Genomic DNA, 14,275 nt, shown 5'->3' with positions numbered 1-14,275 from the left:
GTCATTTCAACTAGTCTTCCTTCAGACTTCAGACTAACTCCAACATATAACAAGTTTCAAGACTACCTGGAAGGATATGGAGGGAAAACTTATATAAAGCTACCAACTTATACGTAGCTACCATCTGAACAGGTCTTCATATGATTTGACAGGTTCTAACATGACCAAAGGGGGTATGGGTGAGGGATGGGAGGGTGGAATCTTTTTAAAGCTTTCACTTTTGACTTATCGATGTTTTTACTGACCCTGTTGATATCATCTTATTTTAATATTTTGCTCACACAGATGAGGTGTAAAATTAAATGATGATGAGATGGGCATTGAATGATTGTATCACCCCTTTGAAGACTTTGGGGGAAGGGATCTTAAATCTCCAAGGTGTGTAGCTGATGCCTTTGAAATGTTTCAGCCCATCGATGGGATGCACGACAAAGGGATGGTGGAAGATATCCACTGTGGAACCATGAAGGGCGCTGGCATGCGACCACCTCACCCCGCAATGGGTCCTCCACAGAGTCCAATGGATCAACACAGCCAAGGTTTGTGTCTGATATAGGACAATGCTGTTCTCCTCTTTCCTATGGGCATATTAATTATGACTTTCAGAGAATGTGCTCAAAGAAGATTGAATCCAGTTTCTCTTCCCTATAGAAACATATCCTTGTCCACATAACCGTATTATTTGTTGTATAAGCGATTTTTATTTCCAATATCCTACTAAATTTACTCACCATTGTATGTTCAAATACACTGCTTCAGGTACTTTATTCCAGATCCCATGGATGCATTCTTGTAAGTATCCCATATTTATAGACGGGGAAGCTTAGAGAATCTACTGTTTCTCTAAGTTTCCATAGCCAGTGAGTGATTGGGACAAATTCAGAGCTCCCTGCCAACAACAGAGTAGACGTGAAGATTAAATGAACCACCAGTGTCACTCGAGCTGTGCACTTACACAGTGTGTCTAAATAGCCTTTTTCTGGCAGTGAAATTATCTGTCATTGCTATGGATGGCTTGGTTTGTCACCTAGGGCTGCCAAAGCAAATGACCACACACTGACTGGCATGAAACAAATTTATTTTCTCATCGTTGTCGGGGGCTAGAAGTTCAACATCAAGGTGTCATCAGAGTCATGCTGTCTCCAAAGACTTCAGAGGAGAAGCCTTCCTTGCTTTTTCTTGGCCTCTGGTGCTTGGTTGTCAGTGATCCTTGGCATTTCTGGGCTCACAAATGAATCACTCCAGTCATTTCTGCCCCCATTGTCACATGCCATTTTTTTTTTAACTGTGTATCTGTTTCTGTGTCCAGAGTCTTCTCTTTTATAAGGTTACTATTCTTTGGATTAGGTTAATTCCTAATCCAGTGTGATTTCATCTTAATTTCATTACATCTACATAGATCCTTTTCCCAAATAAGGTCTCATTCACAGGTACACACAGAGATTTTTTGGTGGGGGCACATTTCAGTTCACAACATTGGACAAGACCCATATTTCATATATATTTCTTTTCTTCTTCAGGTCATCTTTTCTGCCATCATTGTTGAAGGCATACTGAGATGCTTCAGAGCCTTTAAAACATATTGTAGCCTGATTTCAGTATTGTTGTATGGTCATCTTAACATGCAAGGGACATGTATTAATTTAGCACTAATTGACCATGACATGTAGATATTCCTGTGTAAGGTATATGGTTTATATATTGCTCTGTGTCATCATGTGTGAGCTTTTCCTCCATTCAAAATCAGGTATACTAGAGGAGATTTTAGGCTCTGAGAATTTAAAGAAATGTACTCACAGTCATTTTCTTTTTTGAAATAGAAATCAATCCACTAATACTTGCACAGGCTTTTGAACATCCCAGATGCTGATCTGAATTGTCACAGATGACTCATAAAATCTTGACCACATCAGGAAAGTAGTCTGAAGGACTGTGGTTTTTCACAGTATGAGAAGAAAAGATTGAATCATTCAGGGTTGAGAATGAATAAAAGTGATGCTTCTAAGTTTATCATTTAAATTCTAAGGGGCCAGGTGTGCTCATGTAGATCTTGTTTTCAATACATATCAGGTATGGATGAAGTATTTACAGTGATTGTTAAGGCCAGATGTTTGCTGTTTCTATTCCTGGTATGGGAATAGAAAGTGTCTAGAAGTGACACTGTAGAAAATTCCCCAAGCAAGCACAAATAATCAGGGAGAGCACTTTTACTGTTGTGTCTTTTAAGACTTTTCTGGTCACTTGACTCTGCTCTTTAATTTAAGAATGTTGAAATCTTAATCACTTGGCATGAAGTCTAATGCATGACTGCATAGATACTTAGTAAGTTTTGTTCAGTTATGTATAGAAATACACCTGTGAATTCACAAGTCAACAATTTTAATTTTTATAGAATTTGATAAGTTTTAATTACTTTGAAATGCAAGGGGTCTGCATTTAGTGGGATCAGAATGAAAATGTGTAATATGGTTCTCTAAAATAGTGTGTTGTAGAGAGGGGAGTAAGTTATTTAAAAGTATATTTTTGAATAAAATAGTGTTGATATAATACAGTCCCCTTCTATATAATGCTCCGAAAAGAACTTAGACTTGGTAATAGAATGTGTCTTTAAATACCAGTTATAGAAAGCCATATATAAGTAGATAGCTACAGAGAAGTGTTTTATTGATTAGAAGGCCACCAGGTTTAACTACCTAGTAACATATTAGGTTACTTAAGGGTATTGTTGGGAAGCAAAACCATTTCCTTCAATAAATGTTGAATTTTGTACCTTATGGCGCCAATGATAACACTGTTGATTTTTAGTATATTGGATAGAAGATGTCTTTATATGAGATGTGTGAATGTGCGAGTGTGTGTGTGTATATTTGTGTGTGCAGCAAAAGCTCACATAAAACTACACTTAAAAGTTTGAGATCATCATTATTAGAAGGGAATTTCCTACTTCTCTCCAAGACAAGGTGAAATGCAAGATAATGACCCTTGAAAATAAGGGAAAGAAAACTACTTCTTCTTGAATACTTTTAGATGAGCAAATCAAACAAAATTTCAGAAAGACTAGAATCCACATCAGCATTGTCATCCTCAGACAAATGTATATTCAATCTCAGGCAATTTCTTCACTCTGTTTTCGCCACTAAGGATAATTAACAAAGTATGTTGTTATGTTGTTGCATCATTTATGTTCTGTTTTTCCTTGAGTTTTTATGGAATGCTAATCATGTAAAAAGAAAAAAAAAAAACCTCCCTGCAGCTGAGAGACACTGTCACATCTGATTTCCCACAGTAACTGGAGGATTCTATCATGTTCTCTGTGAATGCTGGGAAATAGTTTCTTCCTACTCCTAGTTCCTTCTTACCAAATTCAAGGCAAAGAAATTGCTGTATTGATTAATTTCAGAACTCTGATGGTTATTTTATTCTCAATTTCCATCTTGTTAAATTTGAGGCAAGGTTCTTTGTTTTCTTTTTTTGTTTTTTTGCACTGATTTTCCAGTGGCCAGGATAGTCACTGTCGGCTTTGTATCATTACAGACTGTGTTAGATAAGACAGGGGACATGTTTATGTTGTCTGGATTTCAGGCATTTCAAGTCATGTGCCTGGCTGTACAGCTTTGGGCCTGTAGCAGCATGGCACTTCATAACAGGAGCAGGTGGTAAGGGAGACCTATTTAGCTTAAGGCATCTGAAAAGCAGGGAAAAAGACAGGAAGGGGCCAGGGATTGAACTATTCCCCACTAAGGGCACACCCTGGTGTGCACATCCTTCTTCCACTAGCCCCAACTCTTAGAAGTTCTGCCCAATCCCAATTAACACCAAGTTGGGGTTCAACCCTTCACTTACCACATGGGCCTCCTTGGAATACCAGATAAAGTATGGCATTGGATTCTTCGTTCAGAGTGTAAGTTACTGTAATCGTCTCCCCTTTAAACTACCGTAGTTGGTAGTTTAAAAGGGTGATTTAATAGTAAAGAGTATTCTACAGCTGAGTTTAGACTTGTTTGCCTAATATTTTCATCCGTTGTATCGAGCATTCCTCACGAATGAGCTGATAATTGACAGTCTTAGAAAAGTAGGTAAAGACCAGGAAACAAGAGACACAGGACATACTCATGACTCTCCATAGTTTCCTTCTACCATAAATCTGTGAATTTCTGTGGTGGAAAGTTTTATTCCCCTTTGTTGTAGATTTTAGGGTTATCCAGAAAGATATATGACAAACAACGTATCATTACAACTGAGGAATTGAATGGAAGCTTCATGAACAAGGGGGAAAAAATGACAGAAGTTAAGACTTATTTTTTCCTCTAAATATTTATTGTTTATAAATTATAACGAGTTGGAATTTTTATTTTCTGCCAGTCCTCAGATTGATTTCGGGGGGCTTGTTTGGGGCTCTTTCATGGAGTCAGGGATTTGAGGACTGAGACGTAATAGTTCTTCCATTTCTCTCCAGGGTGAGAGCCCCTTGACTGGAGTTCTGCTTCTTACCAGTTGATAGCACAGGACTGATTTTTGTCTCAGGGGATTGTGTTAAATTGGAGTTGATTTAACATTTGCCATGTTAAATGAACAATTGTCCTGATTAGAGAAAGTAATCCTTGTACTCTTTATGCTTTCTAGTATCAGTGATGGTGAGTCTCCAGCCAGTGGAGCCGTTCGTCTCAGGCCTCTGTGACTGTGCATTGATGTATAGAGCCTTTACAGGGCAAACTTGACATGAGTTCAAACATGCAGCATTATTTAATAAACAGTGCTTATAGTAACTTTTACGATAACCATGATATGCATGTATGTTCATTAAATGGCAAAGACCTTTCATCTATATATGTTAAATTCTGTTTGGGGTCAGACCATTAAAACTGGCACTTTGAACTTAAGGCAGTGTTTTGAATTGCTGTAGTCACTTTGTTCCCTCTGGAATGTCCTTCCTGCAATATTCAACCATGTGTTTTCTCTGAGAATTGTATGGCCAGGCTATGCACATAATATTCTGAAATAATTTCCTTGGCATCTTTATGCATTTTGACTTTTCTTAAGTTTCTTAAGTTCCTCCCACCTAAGATTTATTTTAACCCAAACAGATTACCTTCCTTTTTATATTAACTCCTAAATGGTGTGCATGGATGTTTTAAAATTCTCTGTGTGTGTGTGTGTGTGTGTGTGTGTGTGTGTGTGTGTGTGTGTGTGTGTGTGTGTGTTGCTGCTGGGGCTTGAACTCTGCCTGGGTGCTGTTCCTGAGCTTTTTTTTTTTTTTTTACTATATATTTTTTATTGTCAAGACACTGTACAGAGGGATTACAGTAAAGTAATGAGTAAGGTAATGAGTACATTTCCTATCGAGCATTGTTGCCTCCTCCTTTGTTTTTCCCCTAACACCCTTTCTCTCCCCACTTCCCCAACTTCCCCCCCCCCCCCCAACCAAGAACTTTTTAAAAAAATTGTAGGTTAGAATCTCACATACTTTCCTGACTAGGCTGGCTTTGAACCTCAATCATCAGAGCTCAGCCTCTTAGTAGTTAGGATTTACAGGCTTGAGCCATTAGTGGCAGCTGAAATCCTTAACTCAATTTTACGTTCCAAAACATGTATTAGTTTTTGGAAATATGTCATACACTGCAAACAGATCTTAAATCTTGGAGCCACTAATAGTTACTTGATGGATTTTATGTAACTCCCTCTGTACCTCAGTTTCCTCACTTTACACAGTATGGATAGCAGTACATACTCTCTAGGGCTGTGTGAGAATTGATGTAGCAGTACATACATGTTCTCCCTTTTAATATTTCTATAACTCCACTTGCCTGATTTCCATTGACCATCGTTGCCATCTTGGTGTATTTCCACCTGTTAAATCCTGCCCAATTCTCAGGAGGCCAATTACCCCCTGAGCATCATTAGTGATAACTAGTGATTTAAGCACCAGTGACTGGTGATTGTAAGAGCCTAAGTACCGTAACTTTGTCACTACTTCCCTGGGATAATAAAAAATTATTTATGTATCTTACACCTTAGAGTTTTTACATAGGATCCATGGTAGCAGCTGATTTGAAAAATGTACTTTTTTTTTTATTGGCAACTTCCTTTCCATATATCACCTTTCCACACCTTACCAGAGTCCCTGCACCTCCCAGATAAGTCAGCTGCTCTCAAACCTTGTGTCGGACTACTTCTAGAGAAAATTGAGCTGAGATAGTGTATCCTGACTGTTGCATAGTGCCTAAAACACTGTAGGCTCTCCACATTTGAAAATGTATTCACAACTTGCATAGAAGTACACAAAATAATGTCCCCATGAGACATTATCTATTTTCTACTGAGAAACTGGATGTCTTCAGGCCTTGTTGTCTAGATTGGAGCTACTCTGAATGTATAGTCCTATCCTTTGATGCCTTCCTTTAGGTGTACAACCACTACGAATTTGCTTTCTGGTGTACCAGTGGCTATTGATTGCTTGAAATATGGCTACTGAAGAGACAATTATTGTGAGGTTAAAATATTGAATTTCAAAGACATCGTGGAGGGGAAAAAACAAGAAGACAAAATCGTTCATTCATCATTTTTACATTTTGAAATGTGAGTGTTTCAGATAGGCTAGCTTCAATAAGTTGTTATTAAAACTTAATTTCACCTGTTTCTTTTTACTGTGATAATGTGGCTACTAGAAAATTTCAAATTATGGGTACAGTGCATATATAATACATTTTGAGCTGTGTGTCAAGGTATACAAAATTTAAATTTTTATCACGTAACGTTGTAGAGAATTATCTGAGCGATTAGGAATAGCTCTCTTTCAGGGTCATTCAGCGCAGCTTCTCATGTCCTGGTGTTTTATTTTAGGTTATATGTCACCACATCCGTCTCCACTGGGAGCCCCAGAGCATGTCTCCAGCCCTCTCTCTGGAGGAGGCCCAACTCCACCCCAGATGCCACCGAGCCAGCCAGGGCCTCTCATCCCTGGTGATCTGCAGGCGATGAACCAGACCAACAGAGGCCCCTCGCCTTTCAGCCCTGTCCAGCTGCATCAGCTCCGAGCTCAGATTTTAGCTTACAAAATGTTAGCCCGTGGCCAGCCCCTCCCTGAAACACTGCAGCTTGCAGTCCAGGGGAAAAGGACGTTGCCTGGCATGCAGCAGCAACAGCAGCAGCAACCACAGCAGCAGCAGCAGCAGCAGCAGCAGCAACAGCAACAGCAACAACAGCAACAGCCACAACAGGCGCCCCAGGCACAGCCATCGCAGCAGCCACCGGCCCTTGTTAGCTACAATAGACCATCTGGTAGGTTAATATGCAACCAAACGAGTAACACCGCAGTACTGTCCAGTTGGGATGTGAAAGCCTGCTCCTACACAGCAGTGCTGGGCTGGTCTAAGCCCAGGACCCACATAGCCCTTTGTTTAAACCTCTCTTTTCTTGTTCCACTTTGATTGATCATGATTTGTAGCCTTTTCCCTTGGTGGAATCCTACAGCAGTGTTTTTTAACTTTTGGAGTCTCAGACAAGCTTGTGGCCTTATGGGAAACAACAACTAAAAAGCCCACTCACCCATATTTTGCATTCTCTTTCAAATTGAGGAGCCCTGGATCTAGCATATTCCATCCATAAAAATCTCCTGCTTAAATTGGCTCCCACCTAGACATCTTACATACATTGATTTGTTTGTTTCTTCCCCTTTCCATTGGAGAAGCATTTGAAGAGACACATATATGTTGTATGTAATACACATACAAGAAGCATATATGTTGTAATTATCTAGTAAAGAATAAGCAGAAACAAAGGGAAATATAAAAAGATGGGAGAAAAAAAATCAAGGTCAGGAGTGCAGATGCTGTTAAAGCCCTCATAGCTTCATAGTTTTAAAGTTGGCTTGAGTTTCTTGATAGAACCAACAAAGAGACAGAGCCAGGTACCTTAACTCTCACAATTCGCAAAGAAGTTGCTTACCAATTTCTCAGAGAATACAAAGCCATTTCTGGTATGAGAATATAAAGTAGATTTCCCAGGAGGACGTATTCTTTAAATTACAGTCATTCCTCTGTATCTGAGGAGGATTGGATCTAAGACCCCTAGTGTATAGCAAAAACCATGAGGCTCAAGTCCTTTATATAAAATGTGATGCAATATTTGCATAAAACCTATGCACATACTCCAGTGTACCTTAAATCCTGTCTAGATTACATAATAATACCACATACAATGTGGATGCTCTATGAATGGCTGTTACACTGTATAGTTTCAGGAAGAATGACTAGATAGGGAAATCTATATATGTTCAGGACAAATGCCATTTTGCTCCCCTGAATATTTTCTGTCTGGGATTGACTGATGTCATAGATGTAGACATCTGGTTGTACTAGTATGATCATCTCCATTCTTCTTCTTATTGTAATAGGCTTTATATACTAGAACAATAACATTTGCTCTTCATGGAGTAATAGATTCTACATGACCCATTTCTTAGACTAGTTGGGACAAAATCAGAAGCTCCTAGGATAAAGTCACTTACATAATGATATTATACATCAGGCAGAGATGATGTAATCTAGATAGTTCTGCCTGATCCCTGAGAATGGAATTCTACAAGGGGTTATAGAGTGATGGGTCTTCCTTGTAGGTCATTTCCGCTTGGACAGGTTTTGGTTCCTAATAAAATCTGATGAAAGTTCTGATGGAAGCTTTGGATTGTGGGAACTGGGATGCTCCCTAAATATTGGTACCTATGAATGCCATCCACTCATTGATCAAGTTTCCACACGCTACTGAGAACAGTAGGAAGATTGGTGTTCTTCTTAGTTTTGGAGACTTGGGCAATGGGACATAATCAGACTGGTATTTGTTTAAATTTTAAAATATTTTTTGCTTGGTATTTCTTTTTGATACAGCTCCAAGAGTTGATCTGCTATCTGAAATATGAACTCTTCTCATTGTCAACTGTAGCATTATGAATGAGTATCTTAAACCAGGTGTGGTGGTGCACACTTGTATTTGGCAGCTCTTGGAGGTCAACCTGATCTGTTTCAAACAAAACAACAATAAAAGAATGTGTGTCTTAGGGAGTTGGCGGGGGCTGTAGTTCGATAATAGAGTATTTTGTGCTCAAGGCTTTGGGGTTAATTCCTAGCTCCAGGAAATGAAAAGGAGAGAAGGAAAGGGAACAGAAGGGAAAGGAAGGGAAGAGAAAAAGAAACAAGAAAAACAATTAGTGCGGGAGTCTATTTGGGATGCTATAAAAATATACGGCAAACTGGATGGATTAAAAAAACAACAACGACTGGGTAGATTGAGAAGTCCAAGCCCAAAAGGTTGGCATATTTGGTGTCTTGTGAGTGTGAGCTTCCTGATTCATAGATGACACCTCCTTGCTATATCCTCACATGACAGAGGGGATGAGGAAGTTTTCAGGGACTCTGACAGGGACACTGATCCTATTAATGAGAGAGCTTCCCTCGTGGACTAATTACTCCCTGATACTAGCCACTTGGGAAGTTAGGATTTCAACATAGGAATTGTGCAGGTGAGCAAGGTCCACAAGCATTCAGACTATGGTAACAGCCTTTTATAGAATATAAAAGCATAATTTTGTACTCTGAATTCTGTGTGGCCATTTGGTAAATAGAAGATCATATAGGACCAAACAGTGGGACTGAGATCTAAAGGACAGTTAGAACCGTCAATAAGTCTTAAAACAATAAAGAATACAGCTAAGCTGGGTGCCAGTGGCTCACACCTGTAGTCCTAGCTACTCAGGAGACTGAGATCTGAGGATCGTGGTTCGAAGCCAGCCTGAGCAGGAGTCTATGAGACTCTTATCTCCCAGTTAACCACCAGAAAACCAGAAGTGGAGCTTAACGTGGTAGAATGCCAGCCTTGAGCAAAAGAGCTCAAGGAACAGTGTGCTCAAGCCCCACAACCAAAAATTTTAAAAAATACAGCTAAATAGAAGGAAAAAAAGGCTCACCCTGCCCCTCCTCAGTAAGACTTTGCCCACGTCACATATCAAGGCTCACATATCTAGGCTCAAATTCTTAAGTCAGGGGAAAGGATTGGTTTCAAAATATGGGTACCAGAATTCAAGCTTTATTCTCCTGTGTGTGAAGAGCAGAGTAGAATACCTCAACTTCTTAAGTAATGCCTTTTTGCTCTTACCCAGACAATGTCAACACAGTTGGTCATCTTTGTCTCTTGTTTCTCGGTATAAGAGCAGTGCTAACTAAAAGGATGTTGATGTAGAGGTCAGCTGGTCACAGCCAGATAGCTGATGGCTAGATGCAGACGAGGGAGCAAAGTCTGAACCTTTCAAATGATAGTGATCTGGGGCCTGGACAGCTGGACATAATCCCTTGTACATGCAGATTGTTCATTTTAGGCCTCCATAGGCATTATTATTAAAAATGACTTTTTCAGCACAAGATTCTGCCATGTTTTTTAATAGGTAGTACACTGAGTTAGTGATTTGAGGCACCTTTTTATCCTAACATAATGGGTCTGAATGCAGTAGTAAAATTGGAAGGATGTCAGTTATTTGGACACATGCATAATCACAGTTTTTGTGTCCTAAAGGACCCAGTTTGTATCTTTCATATCAGAGAAAGAAGGTTCTCTTTGATTACCCATCTCTAAAATTTACATCTTCCCTTTATCTGATCCCTGTCTTCAGAGAGACTTTCTTTTATGACCCACTGCTCAGGTGTTTTTTGTTTTGTTTTGTTTTTGCATTTCCCAGCACTCTTTTAGAAATGAAAATATTTGAGCAGGTATAGTTTCATGGCAGAATGGATGAGAAGGTTGTGAATGAAAGAGGGAAGGATCTCTTTCAAATACAAGATCCATTCCTTCTACTGTGAGAAGTAGTCACAGGTTGCAGAACTTGTCAGCAAATCTAATTTCCTAGGGAGATAAATAACTTTACTTGACAAATGCAAGTTGTTGGGTTTTGGGGGGGTATGGGGGTTAGATTGTCATTTAGGACAAGTCAAAATAAAGCAAGGGTTCCTTAAAGTTAATATTAAACTTTGTTTTTAAAATCTTTTATTTAAAAATAGTATAAGTACTCCCACTAAACTTGTTTATAAATCCCCCACTAAACTTTCAAGGGAACATAAATTTTAGGGTGTCTGCTTACCTGACGGTAGCTGCATTTCCATTTTTCTTTTTGTCTCATTTCCTGTATTCTTCAGGGATAAAGGAAATGCTTTGGGCTGGGCTGGTCTAACCGAAACAGACTCCAAAGTTAGAATTCACCAAAAGTGGCGTTGTCCAAGCCACCACCAGAGAACTCTGGGCTGGCTGGAGGCCTACACAGTGAGCTCTGTCATGGTTTCTCTTGGGAAGTGCTGGTCCCTGGTACTGAGGAATGTATCCTTGCTCTTGTGGGCAGCCTTCAAGTCCAAGGCATGGTTTTCTTTTCGTTTGATTCACTTTTCTTTTTAGGGGTTAAAAAAAAAAGCCTGCGGTTAGGGGAAGGAAAGGCAGAGGACATTACGATAGAAAATAAAAGTTGTGTGTGTGTGTGTGTGTGTGTGGGGTCCCGTGGCCTTCTCTTCCCCTTTCTTTCTTAGTACCTGAAACTTCTTAGTGTACTTACTTTAAATACTCCTGATAGCATTTATTCTCCACTTAAATTCCAGCTTAATACTCTTATGTGCATACATGTCCCGTGTGCCCATTGGGAGTTCTGAATGCCCAGAAACTGTGCTCCTATGGCTATTTTGTGCATTTGGCACTTACGTAAACTGATAATGTACCTAATGATTTCTTACCCTGTTTCTTCAGATCAGCCTTGATAAGATGTGATGTACCTAGTAAAGACCTCTCTGAGCAGGGTTAGGACCCCCTCTAGATGGTAAGGCGTGGCTCCAATAAGACTCCCGAGCCAAGGGCTTGAAGAGGAAGCATGTGGCATTTTGTACCTCTGACAATTAAGCCTCAATTGGGTTTGATGGAGAATGGTGTGTGAGAGACAAACTAAAGAATGCAGTTTGCCTTCTGTTTGAGGATATCAGGGAAAAGTCATAAGGTCTTGGACCTCCAGTGTTTAGGGGTCAAGAAGGTTTCTGTAGCTGGAGTGCAGACCCAGCCAGGCAAATGCATCCTATAAACCACCTGTGGGACCAACACAGTACCTAATAAATAGGTCGTTAGATTCTGGGCATGTCTAATTGTAGCAAGCTGCATTTGGTTCTCCAGCCTCTAAGTAGAAGTATTTATATAATCTCTCAGAGGGAGGAGACAATAAACCCACGCAGTAAATGAACTTGTGCTGTTCAGCTTACAAGTGGCTCTCAAAGCAGCTCTGAGGAAGGCCGTGGCAAGCTGACTTATCTAACTATTTGTGCTGAGTTGTGTTGAACTATAGCAATATTTTGAAACTTGTTCTAGAAAAGAATCCTCTTGAAGTTGCCAACTAATGTAGAATCTAATTTCCTAGGACATTTTTCTTCGGTGGTTAAGTGTCGCTGTGAAGCTTAGGATCGCTGTGTAGCTTAGGATCGTTTTTAATTAGACTTCTTTACCTCCTCATTGTTGGTGGCAATAAAGATCTGAACACGTGGATGCGTTGCTCCATGTCCTCATCTACACCCTGTGAGATAGCCCAGGGTTCTAATCCCTAGCACTGTTCGAAACCTATTCTACAGGTGGTGAAACGGAGGCATAGAGTGTTAGGTAATGTGGTCAGGATGATACAGCCAGTGGGTGATAGAGCTGAAGTGAACCATTTCTTCTGGAAGAATGTATGATTTAAAAAAATGTACCAGCTGTGTTCTGATGGCTCACAGCTATTATCTTAGCTAGTCAAGGAGGTCGAGATCTGAGGGTCACAGTTAGAAGCCAGCCCAGACAGGAACGTCTATGAGACTCTGTTTCCAGTTAACCAGCAAGAAGCTGAAATGGAGGTGTGGCTCAAGTGGTAGAGTGCCAGCCTTGAGCAAAAAAGTGGAGGGACTCTGCCCAGGCCCTTAGTTCAAGCCCCTTAATAAAGGCATGAATAACAAAAATTGAAAATCAAATTAAGACAGCAACAACAACAAGTGAATCAGTCACATTCAAGTGTCTTTATATTTAAGTGATCAAATGAGGTTAACCTTGTGTGTGTGTGTGTGTGTGTGTGTGTGTGTGTATGTGTATGTGTGTGTGTGTGTGTGTGTGTGTGTGTGTGTGTGTGTGTATGTGTATGTATCCATCTGATGTAGTTTGTAGGCACAGACTAATAATGACTAAATGACAGATGTGCTTTGGATATTGCGCTTTGATTAAATACGGTTTTAAAAATAGTGACTTGAATAGTTCAGGGAATCCTCCCAGGCTTCTGCCTCCTGCTTTGGTATTTACAGCAGAAACGCTGAGGAAGAGAGAGGCCCAGAACATGTGAAGAATATATGGGCATTCCGCTTTTAGGTGGTTTTGAATTACTTGAACTTCAAATGCTTTGAAAACAGACTTAAAGTGATGAGTGTGATGTCATCCTATTGGTAAATCCCTAAGTTTCTTCTTTTAAAATCAAATGTGGTGGGGTTTTTTAGAGGACCAAAAGGTAGTAAGTGCTATTTAGTGTGCTTATAGCAAGACGTCCAATATATTTGATTCTACCAGTCCTGGGCTTATTAAAGATATCCATAGAATCAGAGAGAATTAAAAACCAGTTAGAAACTATCTCCTCTCATTTGTCTTGGTCACAGTTAAAGCAATTAAGATGAAAATCATACTTTAGGGGTTGGAGGCATGGCTCAGTTGGTAGAGCACTAGCCAGTGAGCAAAACCATTAGGTACTGAGTTCAAGTCCTGGTCTCAGATCTAAACAAAGAAAAAGAAAAATGTATTTTATTTTAATAAAATAAGATCCAGACTGAGCCTGTGCCTGTTATCTCATCAACAAAGAGATTTGAGATCAAAGGCCAGCCCTGTGCAAAAAACCTCAAAACCTCATCAGAAAAATAAAGCAGAAAAGGGCTGGAGACATGGCTTAGCAGTAGAATGCCTGCCTAGCAATCACAAAGGAAGGATATTCCAAAATTTCCTCCCTAGCTCATTCTAAGGCTTAGTAACCACAATGTAATGTTTAGAAATGATTTTCTTTTATATAGATGAGTCACACACACACATAAATACCAAAGCTGAAAAACTAACCCCTTCACTACAATGGTACATGCCTAAAATAAAATATAAAATGACTTGCATTTCCCCCCCAGATTTCTTCATCACCCCCTAGAATTATTTTAAAAAGAAATTTTATCTGGTTGCACATTTGGGGGGAAGTTTTGCCTACTTTCACAGGAGA

General features: G+C 39.7%; 1 protein-coding gene across 3 annotated transcripts in view; it reads left to right on the top strand.

Annotated features, from left to right (window-relative positions):
- Smarca2 (SWI/SNF related BAF chromatin remodeling complex subunit ATPase 2) overlaps positions 1 to 14,275 on the top strand; it is a 171,819-nt gene that overhangs the window by 17,519 nt on the left and 140,025 nt on the right. For all 3 annotated transcript variants that reach the window (XM_070035677.1, XM_070035679.1, XM_070035678.1), the window contains exons 3-4: positions 410 to 539; positions 6,841 to 7,278. In XM_070035677.1, the coding sequence (XP_069891778.1) occupies positions 410 to 539; positions 6,841 to 7,278 (568 nt within the window). The remainder of the gene's footprint in view (positions 1 to 409; positions 540 to 6,840; positions 7,279 to 14,275) is intronic.

The sequence above is a fragment of the Dipodomys merriami genome, unplaced genomic scaffold, assembly GCF_024711535.1.
Source record: "Dipodomys merriami isolate MVZ:Mamm:240054 unplaced genomic scaffold, mDipMer1.0.p SCAF_26, whole genome shotgun sequence".
Classification (NCBI taxonomy): Eukaryota; Metazoa; Chordata; class Mammalia; order Rodentia; family Heteromyidae; genus Dipodomys; species Dipodomys merriami.
The sequence above is the reverse complement of the archived record's forward strand: the minus strand, read 5'-3'. Positions and strand labels throughout refer to the sequence as shown.